This window comes from Tribolium castaneum, chromosome 4, assembly GCF_031307605.1.
Source record: "Tribolium castaneum strain GA2 chromosome 4, icTriCast1.1, whole genome shotgun sequence".
Lineage (NCBI taxonomy): Eukaryota > Metazoa > Arthropoda > Insecta > Coleoptera > Tenebrionidae > Tribolium > Tribolium castaneum.
The window spans coordinates 3,055,530-3,077,274 of record NC_087397.1 but is presented as its reverse complement, the minus strand read 5'-3'; the positions used below and the strand labels follow the sequence as shown (position 1 = coordinate 3,077,274).

The following is a 21,745-nucleotide window of genomic DNA, read 5'->3' as shown; positions in this document are numbered from 1 at the left end:
TGTTAAAATATACATTCCGGTTTATTGGACAGTAAAACGGTTTTCACAACCCATCTGAATGGTTATTTTTAATTCGGTGTTAACGAATCGATGAAATTGCTCGTCGCTTTCCTCGACATGATTTTTTGTTTATTTTTCCCGTTCCTTTGAAGTTACCCCAAAAAATTTTCTTCCGGTGCTGACTATAAGCCAATAAAAAATAAAACTTGTGCTGGGGTGGAGAACATGCGGCGCAGTTTCCGTTATAAATTATTTGATCGTGACTGTCATTAACTGGTAATTATCGTTATCCTTAACTATGAGGTTAACTGCGGTGATTGATTACACTGACAATAACAAACGGCGGTGATTGATGAAGTTTTAATAGGTGATAACCGGATTTGATTAAAAATGCAATAGATCGATTTGAATTGCTGTAATTAGCGTCTCACGAAATGTTTTATTTGCGTAATTTGGGAATCTCGTCGTAATTAGGAGCCTGGATAAACAGGAATTTTTTCCCGATTAGTTTGATTAGGAAATTAGTTAAAAATTCATGAAAGAGATCATCTGGAAAAAACTCCGGACATAGATTTTCGGGCTCATTTAATCCTTGGAGTTTTCGAGTTGAACGAAACTTCCTCCTAAGTTGTTAATTAATGTTTTAAATATTGATTTTATAAAGTTAATTGCACTTACCGATGTAAGGACCTTCGCAGCTCTATTAGCAAATTGCTGGGTTTCCTGATTCCATCTCACTTCGACTATTGTTCTAGAAACAATGTGAAGAAAATTAATTAAAAGTGGAATTCTAGGATTTTATTAGCGTTCACAATACCGCTCCATGAAAAATGGATGTAACCGGAACGTGGCTTAATATTTAAATTTCAAAGGATATTTCGTCCTTTCGCGGCTTGGAATGAATGTAGCTAATTCACTTCCATACCTGCCTGTTGATAAAATTCAATTTAACGTTGTCACTCAGCGTTGATAAGTGACGTTTATTGTGTACATTATGCAAATTATAATTAATTTTGAAATCAACTAATTTTCAACACAAGAGTTGAAAACAACGCCAATTGTATTTTCGATGAAACGAAGGCCGGACTAGAATTTCAGCGTAATTTTAATTACCGTCCGTTTTACAATGTGACCAAAACCAATTACGCTTTGAACGAAAAAACGGCCGCGAGAATCGATCGAGGACGTCATGCATACTTACTTTTTAACGGCAGGCCAATGGCGGTAAAAGTCGTACGCCAAATTGAGCAAAAAGACCGAAACGCCGGTCTCTTTCGCCAACATACTGAGGCCTCCCAAAGCGACGCTGATCCAGATATGACACTTGCCATCATGCCTGCAACATAGCTCCTGCTCTTAACAATTTGTTAAACAACTTCTATAGTGCCAATTAAAAGTTGCGCACAACTTTTATTAAAATTCTTTTCGCATAAAGTGGAGGCAAGAGAATGATTATCTACGAGTTTCTAGCTTAAAACTAGCCAGACATGAGATCTGAGGATCTGCATTCTTCAAAACTTACATATTCAATAACTTGCAGCTTTGATGTAGAACTTTAAAAGTTGCGACGTGACTTAGTAGTGCATCAAATCTATTTACTTTGAATATTGTCTACAATAGCTAGAACATAGAACTAACTAAGTTCAATATGTGCCCTTTGAGCCATAAGAGCCATTATTCGGAATTTTCCAAACAAGTAATTCTTGTTTCAAATTACGCTGACTGGCTTATTATAATAAAGGTTTATCAAGTTTAAATTACTTCGTAACGGTTTTTCTGTTTATTCTAAAACTAGAACTTTTTAGCTCACTGATCAGGTAAAGGTACAAACCCGAAACGTTCAAATTAAAATTCTTTTTGAAAGTACAGATTTTGTATATAATCCGTTTTAATTAAATTTTTAGAGAGATGTTCTAGATTCTAAACATTTTTTGTCCCAAATGTTATAAAATCAAAGCAAATTTTAATTTTTTAAGATCCATAAAATCCACAGTTATGATTCATTAAACATTATTGAGCAGTAAGTAGCACCGAATGGCCGTCCTAAATTTGGAGCTAAGCATAACCGGGAAAATTGATTGGAAAACTGTTTCACTTTCTAAAAAATTATTTGGATTTTGTAATTTTTAGAGCTCTAGGCAGTTTTACGGTAATTTTCACTTATTTTAAATTTAGGGTACAGTTTCGTATCAGGACCCCGTTTCTAGATAATCTTGGAAAAGGTTTTGGGATTTTTTTTGTAAAGTTGGACTCACTCTAGCGTTCATGTTTTATCGAAATGCTCATCGCAATTACCATTTGCCACAGTAACTCAAATTCGTTATTTATTAAGCAAATAAATGAAGATACAAATTACCAAAACCACACATTGGTTTTGTGAATGTAATTTGTGGCGTGAACGTTGTATTAAAATAATTTATCGCGGAAATAAACAATGTTGAAATTTTATTTTGCGGTAGCAGCAGCGAATTTGTAAACACTAACCAAAGAAAATTCAATCCTGCTCAATCCGTTCACAAGACGACTTGACAGCGGTCTTACTATTCAATGTCTTGAACGCCTACAAAATAACCTTGTTGAATACAGACGAGATAGCTTCGACAAAAAGGAAAATCACATTCCCTTGAGGAATGGTTACTCTCCTAAATAGAGAAATTTGGGAAAAATTTGCCTAATCATGCATTTTTTAGAGTAGGTTTGAGTAATTTAATATTTGTCGGATTCCGGTTTTTGTATTTTTTATCCGGAAAAGATCAAAGCTTTGATGCTAGCAGGCGCATCCACCATTTTTAAATTAAACAAATATTTTTCTATCGGTGGTCGGAAAATATTTTCCCGAGCAAGAATTATTGGAAATTTTACTTGCAAATCCTAAATAAATCATTTCGCAAATAAGTGATTTTACCGCAAGAGTTTGTAAATTTTTTAGTGGCAAAACCCTGTCGAAGTTTCGTCGGCCAAAGTTTCGTCCTTTAAAGCAAGCCAGACTGTCCCAGTTTTTGTGCTTGACATTCTTTTTAAATTGCAGAACTCTGGCGAACTTTTATTATATTATTACGTCGTATTACGTTGTATCTGACCAGAAATTTCTTTTAGCAAGTTCGGGTATCAAAAATTTTGTTTTGGTTTTGTGATTTTCTGTACTCGTTTGCTAAAGCTTCCATCGACGTGCCTCGGCGTTCCTTATCAGGGGAATGCTAATAATCTTCCATGTTGGTTGAGAACAGTTCGTACTCGAGTCTTGTTAGCAATTCACACCCTTCGTATTACAGGCTAAAGCTCCTACCCCAATGACACGTAATCCATCAATTTCACGTAAAAAGTTAAAGAACCCGGCCATTCTTCACGTGCCTCTCTATCATTCCTCATTCTTGACTTATCGGTATTTTATATGGGCGGTAACTCCGCTGTGTATGGTTTTTCTTTTATTTTTCGTCGATGTTTTTATTGTCGCTGACCCAGAAGTATAAATTAGGAGCGAATTCGGTTCAGAACCGATTAATTTTTTGGCAAGAAACTTAATATTTCACGTTTCCGGTGCACAAAGAGACGAATTTGCAACGGATAGCACAAATGGAATTGACAGTTGTGTTATTATCTGCGCTGTTTGTGGACAGCGGAAGCATTAGGAGTCGCTTAGAAACTCCTCTATATTTTATTCATGGCCTTTGACCCCGCACAATAAAAAAATATTATGACTTACGTTTCGACCATGTCGCTTTTGACATCATAAAGGATTGCAACCGCATAAAGCATATCATGGGGAATCATAAAATATTTCATTTTCCATTGTTACGAATCCATATGTCAAATTCCACCCAAATGAATAAAATATTGAGTATAGAGTTTACTTCTACATAACAAATTTACTGGCACCATAAAAATTTTATCGCCGAATACACATAATAACACACCCCTTGAAATTTTGCGCGGGGGCTCCAAAATTATAACTTTAGACAAATGCAGCAATTTGCAAGATTTCTGCGTACTGCAATCGAAACGTAATGAAATATTCAAAACAACAGAGCGGAGTTTTCCAATCCCAAGGTTCACATTATTTATATTTGCCAGTAAGATATTTTCTTCTAGAACACCTGGGAAATCGCTCGGATAAACTCAACAAAATGAATATGAACACCCACCGTCCTTGAATATTACATAAACTGCTCCATGTTTGCATCTCAGCTTCTACATGATGCGGAACGACGAACAATCGCGGAAAGAACTTAGCCGTTTGCTCAAAACCGTTTTTGCGATTTAATTCTCGAAGACGGACAGATTGAGCGAACGTGAAAAAGCGTAATAATAAATGTTAAGTGTGAAATTGGCAGGGTTCCCAGCACCCGTTATCAGAGTTAGTTAGTGTTGAAGCGCGTCATCGCGCATAAAATTAGAAAAAAGCCTCTTCTCGCCCCGACGTAAATTCGCAAGTTTATCTAACAATAAAAGTCAATAGAAGTCGTTTCGCGTGAAAATAAAAATTTATGTGTCGAGAGCGACGCTGTCTCTCTTCGTCGAGAGTTAAGTGCGCGAATTAATTATTTTAAAAATCTCCGTCCGGAATTTTAATACGATCCTAAAAGAATCTGCTTAAAGCAATTTTCACATCCTCTATGCTTTATATTCACATATTTTGACACGCATCCGCTAACACGACGGAGGGAAATTGAAAATGCAAATGTGTAGTACAAAAGCCGGTCCGGAGTTTTTTTAGTGTTTGACCAAGCGCGCGAGTTGTCTTCTTTGCTATCTGCCGGAGTATTGGTGCCAGCTGCCGGCTTTGGTAATTGAAAAATACGGTTTGCAAGTACCTATACATCGACAGCTTAATTAATTTTGGACCCCCGGGAGTTTCATAGATTTTTGCTGCTTGTTTGACGGGAGAACTCATTGGAAATAACTGCAAAAGCTCACTCGCCCGGACGAGGACCATCAGACATGTTATTTTTGCCAAGCTTCGGTGGCAATCATTCAAATTTACTGGCTCGCGAAATTCGGGCTTTGTAATGGATTTTACAAAACAAGGACCCAACAATTAAAACAGTCATTAGGATGATTGTTAAAGCCAGGCGCTACGCCCAACAACCTTTATTGCCAGCATTTACATATTTATATTTGCAACGATTATTGGCTCGTATTTTATTTATTACGTAAATACGCCAAAACTAAGAATTTTGGCGAAATGTGTGCCGCTGCAGTTGAGGCTCTTGCTTACTTTGGCGACCGTTAATCGACAATTTTTCCCACTTTGTTCGTGACACGTAGCTTAAGATTAAGCGCCTTGTCAGTTTAATCTCGCGCCTAGTCGCTAAAGTCACTTTTAATAACGATTCCTTACACCCAAGTGCAATTTCCAGTGTTCCACATAAAACGCGTGTAACATTTTCTATTCCGTCGTTTCAATCCTCGCTATACTCTGTAAGGCTCAGAGGCTGTAAAAAACTAATACATCAGCGGGTTTCTAGACATTTTATTTCTTTCGCACGAACGTTCTCTGAAGCACTTGTATTAAATTATTTAAATAAAATTCAACATTGTTGCCGCGCTGTTTGCCATTGAGGTATTTATAGTCCCTTAAGGAAATGGGTTTAATCATCGTAGCACGCTCTACGCTGATGGGTTACGATATTGCCAACATCGGGAAATTCATGCAAATAAAACTGTATTGTTTTTCGGGTGGTTTTACGTGGAAAGATAAACACGGACAATTAAAACGAAAGCTGGTTAAGTTTAAAAGTTCTTCGCTTTTAAACAGGTAGTTATTTTTACAAGTAAGAAGTAAAAAACCAAGTTTTGTAGTGTTCATGCATGACGGTTCTCGTGCAATTGAAAGCTCTAAAAAGCTCGCAACGAGCTGTATCTCACTAAGATATTGTTCATTGTATCTCTGTTCAACAGCTTGTGAATATTCCCCTACACACTCCAGATATAATCTTTATGAATACTAAATAATGCAATCCAATAAAAGCAAGTCGCTGCAAGCAGCATCGGAAAGTACCTTGTTTTATTAAAAACGGGTTTAATTGAAAGCTTTTTTCAAAATCTCTCATTTGACAAAATCGGAAAATTCTTTCGGATGCAATAAACATTCTTGTCGTGTGACATTTCCGAGATATTTCTGTTGAAAGAGAGAGACACGTAAGCAATATAGTGAAGTGTTATTACCCGTGATATGCCAGGAGCGATACTAAGAAGAAGACGCAAGCCAAAACGTCTGCTCTGCCCACTATACCCGTCACCTGCAACAACAATAACCACTTAGCCTCAAACGAAACAAATCTCTAAAGGGCTGACATACATTCATGCATACTTCTGACATCGAGACTCTCTGAACAATTCTTCACGGCGTTCTTGCACGGACAAGGACTCAATCAAAGATGACAATTCAGAGAATTTCGAATACAAACCAACGCAATTTATTTTCAACAAACAATTTTTCCAATTTACAAATAATGTGGAACGCTACGCATAAATTAAACATATAGAATTAATTACCCAATTCATTGATCTGATGAAAATTATTATAAATACAGGTTTTGTTGTACTAAAATTATGTATTACAGGGTTTATAATACCATTTTCGGGTAAACATGAGAATTGCTGTAACTGACAGCTTGTGCAATTTGAAAAGTATATTTAAACAAATTTCTCGAAACATTTAATTAAATTTTAAAAACGGGTCGAGAAACATAAAAATCGACAAGCTTCCCGGCAGCAAATTAACTCAACTTTTAGGCATTCGCTGATGGTGTGTGGACATTCAGACGCCATAAAATAAAATTGCTACCAGAAAGCCTATCTTCTTTATAGAGCTTTTTATTTGTGTTATTTTTCGAACATTACGTCATTCCCAGTTTCAGGTCTTCGCGTTAATATAGGGGATATTCGAAAAGGAAATTTTCTGAAAACTATCTTTTTATGGCTGTACTTTTCCGAAGAAAAGAATATTGACGTATATCTCGTTATTTCAAGATGTTACACGTCTTTATCAGGCATCTGTGAGACGTTCTCGGGACGAAATGGAAGCAATTCAAAGCACAACACTATCGACATAATGAAAACGACTGTTTCTACTATCGCGAAATTAACTCGAGATTTCTTTTCTATTTTGGTTCCGGGGGCAACATTGCGAACTAAGCGAATAACTTTAATTAGCTCCGAACGAAATTTAAACCGAAAATAATTAAATAAGTTTGTACAATTATCCAGCGGCACGAGCATATATTTTTAATTTATGTGAAAAGATGTTTACGGCTCTTGGACATAAATGTTGTGCTTGTTGTGCCAACGTCGTAAAGCATGCACATTTAATTAGAATAATGTGATACGTTTTGATAACGTGTTATTAAGCTCTAACAAGATTAAATGCTTTATTAGTTTTACAAATTGATACAACAAAAACGCGTAATTTAATATTGGAATTATTTTGTGTTTGTACAATGCAATATTGCAAAATAAACCAATTATGTGAGTAATATTGTGATTATCCAACTTTGATTAATTGAAAACGGATTAGAGAATGCATGGGGAGAAATGCAAAATGAGCAGCCGGTTTGATTTGGTGTTTTTATTTCGAAAATTTAACACTGAATGCTTTTGTTGTGCTTACAAAGCTGGGGAGCATATGACGCATGCTGGCAAGAAATTAATTCTTTCGTATTCTGTCGCGATAAATTCCTGATGTTTGTAAAATCCATTGTGAGCATTTTATGGCACGTGCATTCGTGAAAATATTTTGCCAGCGGCGTCATACCTATAAAATAGAAATCACAAAGTATTAGAAATGTGACAAACAAGTCCATATTTCTCGTCTCGGCGATAAATTCGAATGGAAATACGTGCAAACACAGTGGAGCGTCGTTTCGCGGGGAGCGGTCCCAGGATTTAGTCATGAGTGTCTGGGTGCGTAACATATTGAGAATTGAGTATGCATATAAGTGGCTCAGATATCGGCCTTTTGAGGTTGAGGTACTGATATATCTTGCCCCTGCTCTAGGCAACATTCTATACAGCCACTCATGTTAGATTTATAGCGCATAAAGCCGCAACATTGAAAGCTCTGCTGACTGCAATATCCCGGTATATTGTGTGTTAGCTCAAACCGAACTCTGCTCGCCCTTCTGCCAACTTAAATAAGTTACAAGCACTTTTGCAAAGCCGTATCATGCAAGATAAGAGCGAAATTTTGATATGGAACATGACGGGGAGACGAATTAGCAGAGAAAGGATAGAAATTTCAGATTTGGGTATAAAATATCAGACATTTTGTTGTTTTAATGAACGAACACAATCCAAAGTAGCACGAGCAAATAAAACAGCTTCTATTGAAAATTAACCCGGCGCATCCACCATTTTTGATTTACATATATTTTAAATTAATTTGGTTGCTCTGGTTTAAAATATAATTCATGAAAAACGAGTAAACTGATATAGCGCTAATAAAGTGCTTGGGGGCGTTCGATTAGGCAAATTGGATGTCATCGTAAATTTGTATATTTTTCAAGGCCCCTCGAGACCCACCGCTAAAATGTAGTTATTTTGCAGTGGAAGTTTTGGTAAAATGCCTTTTGTCTGAGCTGTCTAAAGTGTTTGCATTTCCTCGTTGAATGAATTTTGTTTGCATTTGATTAATTGTTTGTTGATTTTCTATTAATATGTCCGTCCTTTGAATAAACACATGAAAGCACAGATTTCTCTGGTCTGTTTAACAACCCATCCGAACTCAATACCCTATCTACCAGGCGAAACTTTGAGTTTACGCTCACCACATTTGTATAATTCCTTTAGGGCTTGTTTCACATCAAAACAAACAATGTTGGAAATAAATCAAACACGTGCTTTTTGCCACACCACAAGAAATTATTTTTAATTCGTGGCAAACACCTCGTTACGCCGAAATTGAAATTTGGTAAAACGCCTCCATGCTGTTTCTCTTAATAGATTATCCGACCCTTGTTAACACAGCCCCCATAGCTTTGGAAGTTTATTATAAAGTAATATATTCTAGAGAGAGAATTTCCTTTTGTGTGTGGCATAGTTTCGTTTGTACGCTAATCGGGGGTTTACTTAACCGAACTAATTAACCGCCGATACTTAATCAATCAATTTAATTAAGGCTCGAGACGGTTTGATAAAAAATTCAAGTTGCTGCTGTTAATTAAGACGTTTCGTGCGATTTTTGAATTTAATTATTCACCCCCTGAAGTAGGCAGTTGCCTGAAAGATATTACTTTAATTTAGTTGATGTAAATTAGGCCCCAAATTCTCCAATGTCATTCGGGCCTATGACTTTTTTAAATGAAATTACATTTTATATTAGAGAGGAAGCTCTAATTTTTAATCGGATTGAATTACTATTCCGCCAATCATTCGACCGACATTGCCGGAAATTGCAATCGGAAGACTCGTTCAATTACCCACTTGTTATAAACCAAGTACTTGCACTGAGTCGTAATCAATTGTTATTATTGTTGTGTGGGTTGGCTTATGTAATTGAAATTCCAATTTGAGTTAATTAAACTTTTGGAAAAATATCATTTTAGTCGTGCTGTCTCGTAAGCAACGATAAACATGTTTACTTTTTTTACTACGGAGTATAAAGACTTCACACTTGAACTAAAACACGCAATTGCACAAAGCTCAAACAGTGTGTTGCTCCAAGATTAGCCGAAATGTTTACAACGACTTTGTAGCTACATTTTGGATTCTATTGCATCATTTATGACCCACCTGAGTAGCTTTGATAGTCGAAACAATACCGCTTTAAATACTGACTTGTGGTATTTCTGGTGTTTGTGTTAAATTGTTATTAAATGTAGTTTTGTCGAGTGCAGAAAAATTTCGGTAATTGTGGTCGTGTGCGACTGAATAGCACCTTACAACAAAACCTCGGAAGTGCACGCAACTAATCTGTAAATTATTTGAGGCAGCTGTTATAAATGCCCTTTATTTAACACACAATTTACATGATTCTGTGTAGGGGCGTTCATCAGACCAATGAAGTTGGTACAATGTATTCAGGGAGTTGAGTGGAGCATCAATACCGAGATTACAATAAAGCCTACCACATTATCCTGCTTGATATATAGCTCAACCGTTCAAGGATAATCAGATTCGAAAACGCTACGATTGGTTTCAGTGATTGCTTTTGTACTAGTCGGCTAATAATAAAAAGCGACATTTAATTCAATTTATTTCGTAATTTACTTGCTTTGATTTACATTACGGCCGAAAAAAAAATCCACATTTGCAGTTCCGAATGCAATCGGAAAATAAATTGCAACATTTACCTGTTTTACCGCTTTTTTATTTTCGAAATAAAAATCGCGGGATAAAGTATCCGGATTTCGTAGGCGTCGAAGGTCTCGCATCGCCATTTTCGTTTAGGAATTAGAAAAGCCGTCTATAAAAAAGACAAATGCTTATTTTCCCGGTCGAAAAATTTCATTCGGGACACTTTTAATCCAGCATTCGCTCGGCGGCGAAGCCGAGAAACCAATACGACCGATAGGCATTTACGAGGCAATAAGTTAAGAAATAGAGAAATAAAACTGACCGCTTCCGTGTGGATGGGGTGGGTGGCGAATAAGAGGCCGGCGAGGGTGGCGAACGGGGGCTTGAAGGCGGCAATGTTCAGGCACACCCTGGTGAACAATATGCAGGCTGTGGCATGCAGGACGACGTTCGTAGCGTGAAACCACACTGGCTGCAGACCGAAGCACAAAAAGTTCGCTCTGAAACACCAAAAATGGATTAACAATTGAGCGGAGTGATGATTGGAATTTACGAATTAAATTTCATTAGGGATATCGATCGGGGGTGGGTTGTGGTTAGTTGGCAATAAGCACTAGTTATTGGTACATCGGAATTGGTTGCGCGGTTAGTTCATGGGCGAGGATGAGCATTATTATCTTGTGAGAGCAGAGACGAGGGGTCAGGAAGTCACTGTTAATAGCTACTCTGTTTGAATTACATGAATTGGTAATTAGAGGTCTGCTAACGGCAATATGGAGTGGACGATTACCTATTTCGCGATATACCTATCTCTACAAGCTTTTAAATTATTACGACTAATAATGACTAAAAATTGCTCACACATTCAAAACATTACTACCTATAAATGTTAATTTGCTTATTGACATTACTAGTTCACGGCAAACTTGGCTATACTTAGCTTAGTCCAAGGTGAAAAGTCATACATTTTTAGATGTAACTGTAAAAAAAATTTTGTGGTTGTGACAGGTGATCTCGTCTCATTAGATGATTCTTCAGTCGCTCTTGGTTACTCATCGATTCTAAAGCTTACACAAACTTTCTGTCAAAAGCAAGACGCAAATTATAGCGTAAATTGTATTTTTAATTAACAAAAAGTTAAAAATAATAGGTGGTTTTCATTTTTGTGAACAAACAAAAATAATTTTAACCCGGCGCATCCACCATTTTTACTTGGATAATTTTTTATGTTCCAAATGCGTTGTTCTATGTGTTAAAAATTATATTTTAACTCCTAACTCAAGAGTAATATTAACAATTACAATTACTGAAACACATCTGTGATCTTATTTACGGCTATGAGAATTTTTACTAGATAGAAAATTGTAAATTTAAAAATTTACTGACGGAGAAGTATCAAATATTTTTTTTACTGTTGATATTGTGCAGAAAATGCATAAGACCTTTTGAATCAATAATTTATACCAGCAAGAAGGGCCTTTCAATTTTTGAAAAGAAAGTACGGTCTACGGTTTTACCAATTTTTTAACATCTTTTTACAAGTAATATTTTTTGAAGCACCATGTCATTTAATAACACAGAAAATTACGATTGGAACAGTTTGTTCAACTTTAAAAAAATATTATAGTTATACCAAACACGAAAGATTGTGAACAGATTATGCACTTAATTTTATTTTCGTTAACCTTCTAGTAATTCAAGTTATAATTTACAAAACAGGTTGCTATACATTTGGGTTTTCATAAATGGAACCGATAATTAACAATTAATTTTTTATTGTAAACGTAATAACGTGGGTAAACAGATACGAAATATCTGATAATATTTCTCCAGAAATAATTAATCTCCTTGAGCAAACTGTACACAAAGATTGTCCGTTATTACATTGTTTGCAGAAATTCCAATTTTTATTAAAAATAATTAACCACGGTGCGAGCCCCGGCTCGAGGTAATTTTATTGTATTAGAAATGTTGCTAAAGTAAACCTAATAAAAATTGAATTTGGTAATTGAATTTTTTAAATTAATTTGTTTGTTGCATTTGGGACCCTAGCCGACGATTAAACCTTTCTAATTATTACCGGCAATACCTCAAGTGACGGCACATCCTTTTTGCATAGTAATAGCTTCATTAACTTAGGCACGTAAGATATCAGCGTCCGGATTAGTGTAATATTCGAGTTAAATCGGCCAAACATTTACCTGTGTATGCACATCTTGGAGCATGCAAAGCTCAAAGCGCGCCTAATTTAAGAGATCCGAAACCGGCGAAATAATAAAATAACGTCCGTTTTTGCCGGTTTCTGTACCACCTGTCGAGATCCTGCTTAAATTGATTTATTCGACGTCGCGTTAAAAAAATATACGAGCTTTTACGTGTATTGTGCGTGTGTGGGATTAAAACGAGCCAGAAGTAATTTCATCTCCATGCCGGCGAGGTCATTAAGCATTGTTTTGTTCTTGCAACGGCACACAAAATTTATGTAATGAAAATCTTTGTTTATTGCTGTAAATTAATGGAATTCTCGAAGGAGCTTTACATTGTGCACAACTATTTGTATAAGACAATTAAATTTCAGCTAAATGCTTAAATGGATGCGATAATTTGTTGTTTTTGCCGCCCGAATTACACTCCTGACTAATCGAACAATAAATCGAATATTTAATTTAAACGGGAAGGGCGGCGAAAAATTGTTTCGCCAACATTTATCTTGATTAAAAAATTGATTTATAAACGAAATTGGCGACGGGAAAGGACATTACACATTCACTATCGATTTTTACCCAAACAATCTTAAATATCTGAAATATTAAAACGCTCAAGGCGTTTTTCGCGAGAGACTTATCGTTGTCACACTCCCCAAACTTTTCCAACTTTTGATTTATTTATTATTTTGTTTTACTGTTTATTCGACTCAAATAAACAAATAATATAATTTAAGCGAAACGTCAATATTTATACAAGTGATAAAACAATGTTTATGTTCCATTACAAAAATTATAATCATTAGAATATAATTAAAAAGTGTTCCGAAATATCAGTTTTTTATCGCAACAGCAACACAAAAAATTGTGGGCTTAATTAGAAAGAAAAAACCGAATTTAATTGGATCATAAGTTAAAATATTGTGATAATTTTCCCTTTCGCGGAAGTCGGAATGGAGCTGAAGGGTTAATTAGCTAACACTAGGCAGATATTTTTAATTTGAATATAATTGAATTAAAATCGGTTATTTGGAGTCTCTCCGGCCTGAAACAGTGGCCTCTCGTAATAAATAACTTTTATAGAGCCATCGAGGATAAATGACGCAAAAAATATTAAAATCGCTCAAATAACAATTTATTCATTTTAGATCTCTGAGGATTTGACTGAAAGTTGTTGCAAACAAAAGCCACTGTTTAGAGCCATAAATAGCGTCGGAACTGGAACGGAATCGAATGGCGTTCATAAAAGTTTAGTAAACTACTCGACAGAATACCCCGAGTGCATATTTTAGATTTTTTAAAGCTGTGGATCTGTGAAAACCACTGAGGTCACTTGCTCGGGCCCGTAAAAACGCTTCCTTTGCGAAATAAATGGCTCGACATAAACTTTATTTAGGGACAAAGGCACTCAACGAATACGAACTATTTAAGAAAATTGTTCTTTCAGCCACGAATTAACCAAACTTTATTTTCTCCTTTTCGTTTAAAAACGTAACTGAATTTATTCAGAGTTATGTGCAACTCGAGGCGAATTTGATTTATATTTTCTCGTTGAAAACAACGCTCTTGTGCCGTAAATAATGTTAATTCTGTTCTTAGCGCTTTGCGAACAATATTTTCATTGTGAGTGTGAGAAGCTCGACCTTGCGTGTTCGCCGTCGATAACTGTAACGACACGCCAACACTTCAACACAAGTGATAGAATCATCCCGAGACAAAGAACCGAAAAAAATAAATTCGGGAGTGAAATTACAGACCTAAATCGGGCGTAATTTGAACAGCAGTGGAGATAAGACCGTAATTGTTTTATATAAAAAGTTGGCACATTATTTATATTTAAGAAGTCTCCACTCTGAAACATCACGGAGTGCACATTACAACTTGCTAATGTGGTTATAAACCCCAAAACTACGTAAAAGGCTGAATGTACAGCATTATGGCAAACAAATGTAGTTAACCCTCACTCCCAACACAAATTTCGCTTCTCCCCAAGCAAAAAACGCGGCTTAAACAAAATTAAGCGGAGCCGTGCAGGTGCATTTGTCCAAAGTCGGGCAAAAATATACGATTTTAAGTGGTTGTAAGCAAACGTCTAAATAAAATTTATGTGCAAAGCGAAGTTAAAGTATGTTTTATTTAAGTTATCACATTTCAGTGAAAGCATAAAGAAGAGTGTTTCATAAATCACGACCAACTTTTGCCAAACTGTGTGCTTAACACATTTCTCCTAAACTTTTGGCATAAAACAGTACATTAAAGAAAATGTTTGTTTTATATTAGAAAACAATTTATAATACTTTCAGGACATCTCTGATATTTGCTTTGGCTCGAAAGTTTCGAGCTTTGAACCAAACGGAATGCCAAATGAAACACATCGAGGTTGCATTACCATAAAAAAGAATATGTGATACGAGAGACGGGTGTTTTTTTAATAGATACCGCGATTTAAATTTATGATTTCCCAGTTTACATATTCCGAGTTTTAAAGACGGCCCGGTAATTAATTTCTTTGTTTGAGCTAAGTTTAATGAACGCTTCAGATGTAAAGTGAATTAAAATTACTTCACAGACACATTTACAAAATTCAATACTAGGCATAATTAATAGCAGTGCTTTTTAGTTTCCCGGCGCATCCACCAAATGTGTTTTTATTGTTTCCGAAATTTCCAATAGAGTGTTTGAGTAAAAATAGATGAATGTTCAGCAGTGTATGTGTAGAGCAAACTTTAATGCACCTCTCAACTTGTTTATTTTAAAATAAGTGCTGCTTCATCCATTTGCCGGCGCTCGTTTATGCAAATCCGTGTCAGCTGCCATTCACCTCTTCCTTACCTTTCAATTTATGCAGGCACCAAACAGGCGACATCAAGATTAATGTCCTTGCAAAATTATGATATTTGTAAATAAACTTACCATAATTCACTCAAACCGTTTATAAACAGGATAACGTATAATCTGAATACAGACAAGACAGTTTACGAATGTTTCCTGTTCCTCAGTATTTCACAAATTAAAATTCCGTTGAATACAAGATTTATATTCATATGTCTGCACAGAGCAAGCCGAGGGATTCAAGCCGAGCGACACAAATATACATATCCTGATTCCGTGACTAAACTGCATTAATATTACAACACAGCAATCTGAACTAACCCCGAAGGTGCCTTACACACTTTCAATACGCATTGTTCGTTTTTTCGGATTTCAAACCATTAACTAGATTTTAGCCAAAGCTTTCCTCTCAAATTCTAATCTAATCAAGAAATTAGAGTCGAATATGACCTGTGTAATAATAGCACACAATTAAATTAATAACTGATGAACAACAAATGTTAACTATAAAAAGATAAATGAACCTAATATTTTTAACTTGTTTGCTCTCTTATTAAGTTATTATTTATAATTTTAACTACTTTGTGATCGCGACTCTGTCTTTGATTTTGTATTTAGAACTTGCTATAGAATTACAGAAACTAATGGTTTCCGAGAATAGTAGAATAATGCAAGTAAATAATCAATAAGAAAGTTGTTATCAACCATCATTCGTTTTGTTACTGTGAAAGCTGCGAGCATGTTGTGGTAAAAAATTTATATAAAACCAGATATATTAAGGAGTTGTTAATTAATAAACTGATAATAAAAGCATGTTTAAACAAAACAATAATTTTTATTAAAAAGAAAATGGAAATAATTGTATATCTTGACAGTGATAAAAATTGGAAAATACAGAATAAGATTATTACAGCTTTTGGCTTTTCATACTCGTATTCTGGTAAAATTTAAATAGAAGATTTTACCCCTAATTCATTGTTACTTTCTATCTAGAGTTGGGAGTGTTTAATGAAAAATTCGTTCCGAACACAATATTTTACTTTAGTTTTTGTGCCCAGATTTGATAAATGAAAGCTTGACAACGCCAATCCTTTTTCAATTTCTCATTTTGAAACTTATCAATTATGGATGGGTAATGCATGTCCGACAAATTTAATTACTCAATTTTGCAATGCAACCCGAAATAAAATAGTCAAATGTGTTTTAAATGAAATTAGAAATAGTTAATTAATGGAAAACTTGAACCTCTTGGTAATTTATCATCAGCACAGAAAACCCAATTTCAGTTACATCGAACAAGACTTGATAGCAGACTAACTGGTCAATTACTACGGGTCTTGTAAATAACGGTAAATTGTATTGTCTGTGCTTTTAGATCTGATGTCTTTCGTCTGTTTGTTTTGTGAAGACATAAACAAGTCTTGCAACCGTCGTAAATGTTTTCCTTGTCTATTTATAAATTTTGTTATAAGCAGCCGTAATAGACCCGATTTTGATATATCCGGCTATTAAGGTACTAATCAAATATGCATTAAATGCCCTACCCTAGTTGCGATAAGCTAAGCCTTTCGCGTCTGTTGCTGGGTTATGCACACTGTTTTGATAGGCTAAATTCCGTCAGGTCATGTTTATTTTAATCTTACAACCCCGACAAAACGTGATTAGTGCGCGAGCCAGTCCTTTTTTAATTGTGAACAGGTCGTTTAACTTTTCGAAACTTTAAAAGTGCAATTACAGCGCTGCATGCGACTGTTAATTAGCGAGAATGTAAAACAATAACAATATTTGTTGGTTTGTTTAGCGTTGGTGGTAGGTGTTGTTTATGCCTTGGTGGCGGCGTAATCAAAGCAAGTTTGATTAATAAATGTATACATAATAGAAGGGAGTCTCTTTCAATGGAGGAGGATGGCGTCCGAGGGGAAATCTTCGAGGATTCCCCCAAGGCCTAATTCGCTCTTATGACAGCCAACATTCTTTCATGAGGAGCGAGTTATGAATTATCTAACGAAATAGGAGATTGTCCATCGGTTATTTGATTACCCTCACACACCAAACAAGCTTTTAATTTTGAATGGAACGAGACCGAGGGACGCTGCCTCACAGCGCTCCATTATTAATAAGTTCGTTGTTCGGCCGGCGTTGACGTTACAACTCATTGTAATTAATGTGGATAATTTCGGCATTTCGAATTGCGTTCACACTCCAAAAGAGAAATTTAATTTTATTTGAAAACATGAGATAACGTTACTAATGTTATTTACCTGAATGTTTGTAATTTAGAGGTTGTATGCTAATTTCGTTCGTAAACATGAGGTATTTTTTATTATGAAATTCTCAACGGGTGGCATTAAGGGGATTAAGAGATAAACTAATTGGCAGCTCATGTGCCGCGCCGGGGATATTATTACACCTAATGCGTCTTTTTTAAAACTCTTTAATGAAAACATTTCAACTCGTCTGTGTGTATGCTCTTGGACTATTACGTAGTTATGTAAGTTAGTGACCAAATGCAGAGGCCAACGCTCTATTCATCGCAGCGGCTATTAAACGCAGCAATGGCCATTTAACAGTTTCTATAGATAATGGTACATGAAATAAGTTATTGATTTTCCTGTAGGTATGTGATGTAATAATTACAAGATATATACAAGTTCCCAACTCTATACCCGTGTAGCATAACTGTTGCTTTATTGACATTATTACTACGATCATTAATGGTTTAATGTATGTTCTAGTGACGACAATTATTAGCGATTCGTGAAAGGACTTTGTGATACAATATTCCATTAGTAAATTTTGTCGCTTCGAGTTACTCACAAAGCACCCAATATGACCTTAGCCAAAACCGAAATTACGGTCCGGACCCAAATAACTAAATCGATTAATTTCCATATTTAAACCGAAAAACGCCAAACAAATGATTATTTCAAGCCTAATCAAACGACGGGCAATAATTCAGCCATTAGACGGCTGATACACAAAGCACCGATGAAATTCTAAGTTAGCTTGAAACCGCCTGAGTTACCGGAACTCTTACATATATTCTGTAACTCAATTACCAAGTTTGGCCGGGATTCATTCTGCATGAAGCTCGCATGGGTTTATTACGTTATAAGTTGAACTTGGAAGGCGTCAGTAAACTCCAGAGGCTTGTATCGACATGTTTATTGTAACAATAAGCGGTAAAGTGTCCCAGTTTTTAGCAAAATTTCGCAGCGGCCCACGAGATGCGAGTTTAATACCCCAGTCTCGCCCGAACATACACGACTTGATCTCCTCTAAACCCATCAATATTGGATATCAATGTAAATTAGTGGCGGATTTACATATTTATAAGTTCCACCTGTGTGATATGTTTCCGATATCTGGAGGCGCCAGTTGCACTGATATTGCAGCCACGAAAAAGCCCAATTTCAACTCTGATATAATTTAACACCGCGTTTGAAAAAATCGCGCCAAGGTAGGGCTCGTGTATCAAAAGTTTATCTTAGTTCGCCTCGCTTTTTAATATTTTTACCAGAGGCGTCGGAAGCTTTGCAAAAAATAAATTGCATCAATTTACTTAAAACCGAGCTTTCTTGTTTATACGCGCCCCCGAAAATGATATGTGGAAGTTGCTCCAACTTTATGCCCGCGTTTTCATACGCTTATCTAACGAGGCACTAATGACGGCAAAAATTTGCAAAATTTTGATTAAATTGCAGATAGTTGGAGGAACTAGTTCGAGTTAACGTGGCTTGGATCTGATTAAGCCGGGGAAGTTTTAATTCCCCGTAACTAGAATTAGGTTATAGATTTCTGAATTAGAGGAATGAATGACGCGATCAAAGGCAAATATTAATATGGAGCGCAATTTGGGCGAGTCAAGGTTATTTAAAAGTAAAACTCTTATTACAAACTTTGTAAAAGTGAACAAAAGCCCGCTCAATACCCAATCAAATCTTGTAAATGTACGGAAACTTTGTTAATCAAGTCGTTCATCGATTTTGGTTGTGAATTAAAGAATGGTTTGAAAAGGCCCGTCCACACATAATATTTGAATGAGATTGAGATGTAAATGGACTTGAGTGCATTCGAATCAATCGGGTCGGGCCGATGTTTTGTCAGCGCAGCTCGAATATCGGATTTTGGTCAGATTGAGAATATTAGTATGCTGTCGCAGCTTCCTGTTTCTCGTCCTCTGTGGAGCATGTCTTGTATCGTGCATTCAGCTTCTATCAGATATGCCCACTTGACAACAAGAGTATGCGACAAAAATAACGAGATTGGGACATATGTAAGCGCGATTTTCTTGACGGGTGCATATAAGCGCATCGAATATAAAGCAGACTGATTTACATTCGCTTTCTGAAATGTAGAGAGCGCAGCACTGTTATGCCAGAATACGAATTCTGAAACATGGCCACATTGATCGGGACAGGTGGAGGAACAATACGAAAAAATCGCCGGATTTGTACGGCCCGTAATACGACATTTCTCAAACTATGTAATAGATGTTTAAAGCAATCCTTATCATATTTTCCCTTTCCTGCATCAGGCGCAGCCTTCCTATCACACTCGATGCTAATATAAACAGACCATTTCGGCCAAAGTTTTTTAAAACCCAAAATGTGCACGCCGAGTTCATTTTTACGTAGTTTATTAACTTGTAAGTGCTCCTGGAGAACATTTCAAACGTAAATCTAACCGAAAATTGCTGCCGCGCATAAATTACTTTTTAACTGCAGATGCACAAGCTGCATAAAGTTTTATTCAGGCCAGGAGGATTACACGGGAAATATGATAATGTCAAAAGGCGTTTACGTTGATTGCGCAAATATTTTCGAAAAATGGGGCTCTCAACACTTTTATATCATTTAATTTACAGCACAATGGCTGCGCATACAGTGCACATGCAGTTTCGATGAAACTTCAAAGAGCTTTCGTCGAGAATTATTTACATTTTATTGATTGTTGCGGCTGGGCTTTTTTAAAAGCGAAGCGATGTCACAGACTGGCCGGCCACAGAAAATGTCAACACCGCGTCAAAACTGACGACGTTGTTCTACTAAAAGGGACCGAATATCAATTCGTGACACGTGTATTTATCAACACTGAAAATTTCAAATGTTGCGTCGATTTCTCGCGCTCGCGCTGAAAATAATAACGAGCCCTATTAAATAAATTATCAAAATAGGTGCACCCGGGTGAAATTAAACGTTGTTTATCTCGTTTTTTGGCACCCTCGCGCCGGTGATATTAATCGCAATGGTGGCAACAAGCAAATTTAATTAAAGTGATGCCTGTAATTCCAGGCACAATGATTACAACAAGATTGCTTAGGTGTTTGATTTGAATGGCCCGCTTAAAAATATCGGAAGCGTGGAACTTTTGTGATTACATGCCAAAAGCTGAACTATCGAGCAACAATGACCGTAATTTTGCCCCCGCGGAAGTTTAGCTTTCAATAATTATGCCTGAGTTTCGGTGCTAATATGGTTTATTTGATGAAAGTTTATAAATGTCAGAGGTTTTAAGAGATGGGTTTCGAAACCAATTTTAAGAGCAATAACGTGTTCGCGTAATTAATTTGGAAGACGTCAGTCACGGAGACGCTTACAGGATTATTATGTGTTTGCATTTTTGATTTGTTTGTGGCGTTGTAGGACAACAGTAACAATTCGTGTTATTCCCGGCTTGTTCCGGATAATTAAAAATTGATCTCTCTTGATTGATTATGTGCATCCATCATCAGGCGACAGCACGCATTAATTTCCAGCGAGAGGAGTGCTTCTCCTTCGTCTACAATTTCTTGTCCATAAAACGAACAGCACTTTTCAATTTTTCAAAGTGATTGCAACGTCTGGGCCGGGACAAATTTTTATCGCAAATTTTAATTAAAAATATCACTGGAAACTTGAAACCCGCGCATATTACACTTTCAATAATAATGCGCGCACTCCGAGTTCATGGAAGAACTTGCTGGAAATCTGCCAGAAAACTTACCGGTTTATTAACAAATAATGGTTACAATAAACGGAAACTTTGCTATAGTTCCGAACTTACTTAGGTGTTGGATGCAATTTATAATATACGGCGATGGGTTCAACGAGACGGAGAGATTTCCCTGCCGTTTCGCCAACTTAGCGACCCGGACACTCTAATATGCCCTCCATTAAATCAAATGCGCATTATAAAGTGGATACATTTACAGCGTTCGAGACAGTCGCTCGGCTCGACTAAAATCCGCCAAACTAACTAAACATCCACCAGATGTAATTTATGGACACTGTTGCTCCACCGAACTTGGCAGCTCCTTAAAAACACCTAAACAAGTATCCAGTCGATGGCGGACCAATTAGTTAATCTATCCGTATTGACTTTGCACGTTTTAATTTTACTTCAACAAAAGTGGAGAGCTCCAGATATCCGATTAAAATAAACACGAAAAATCGTGATTAAATCGTAATTAAGCTTGCGAAATGGCTTCACTTCCG

The 21,745-nt window shown here is 36.2% G+C and overlaps 1 protein-coding gene across 1 annotated transcript in view; it reads right to left on the bottom strand.

Annotated features, from left to right (window-relative positions):
- The window catches only part of LOC662726 (protein O-mannosyl-transferase TMTC1), a 75,427-nt gene that overhangs the window by 7,280 nt on the left and 46,402 nt on the right, over positions 1–21,745 (bottom strand). Inside the window, exons 3-6 of the mRNA XM_015985364.2 lie at positions 10,556–10,733; positions 6,166–6,239; positions 1,202–1,336; positions 679–751 (exon numbers count right to left, since the gene is read on the bottom strand). Of these exons, the coding sequence (XP_015840850.1) occupies positions 679–751; positions 1,202–1,336; positions 6,166–6,239; positions 10,556–10,733 (460 nt within the window). The remainder of the gene's footprint in view (positions 1–678; positions 752–1,201; positions 1,337–6,165; positions 6,240–10,555; positions 10,734–21,745) is intronic.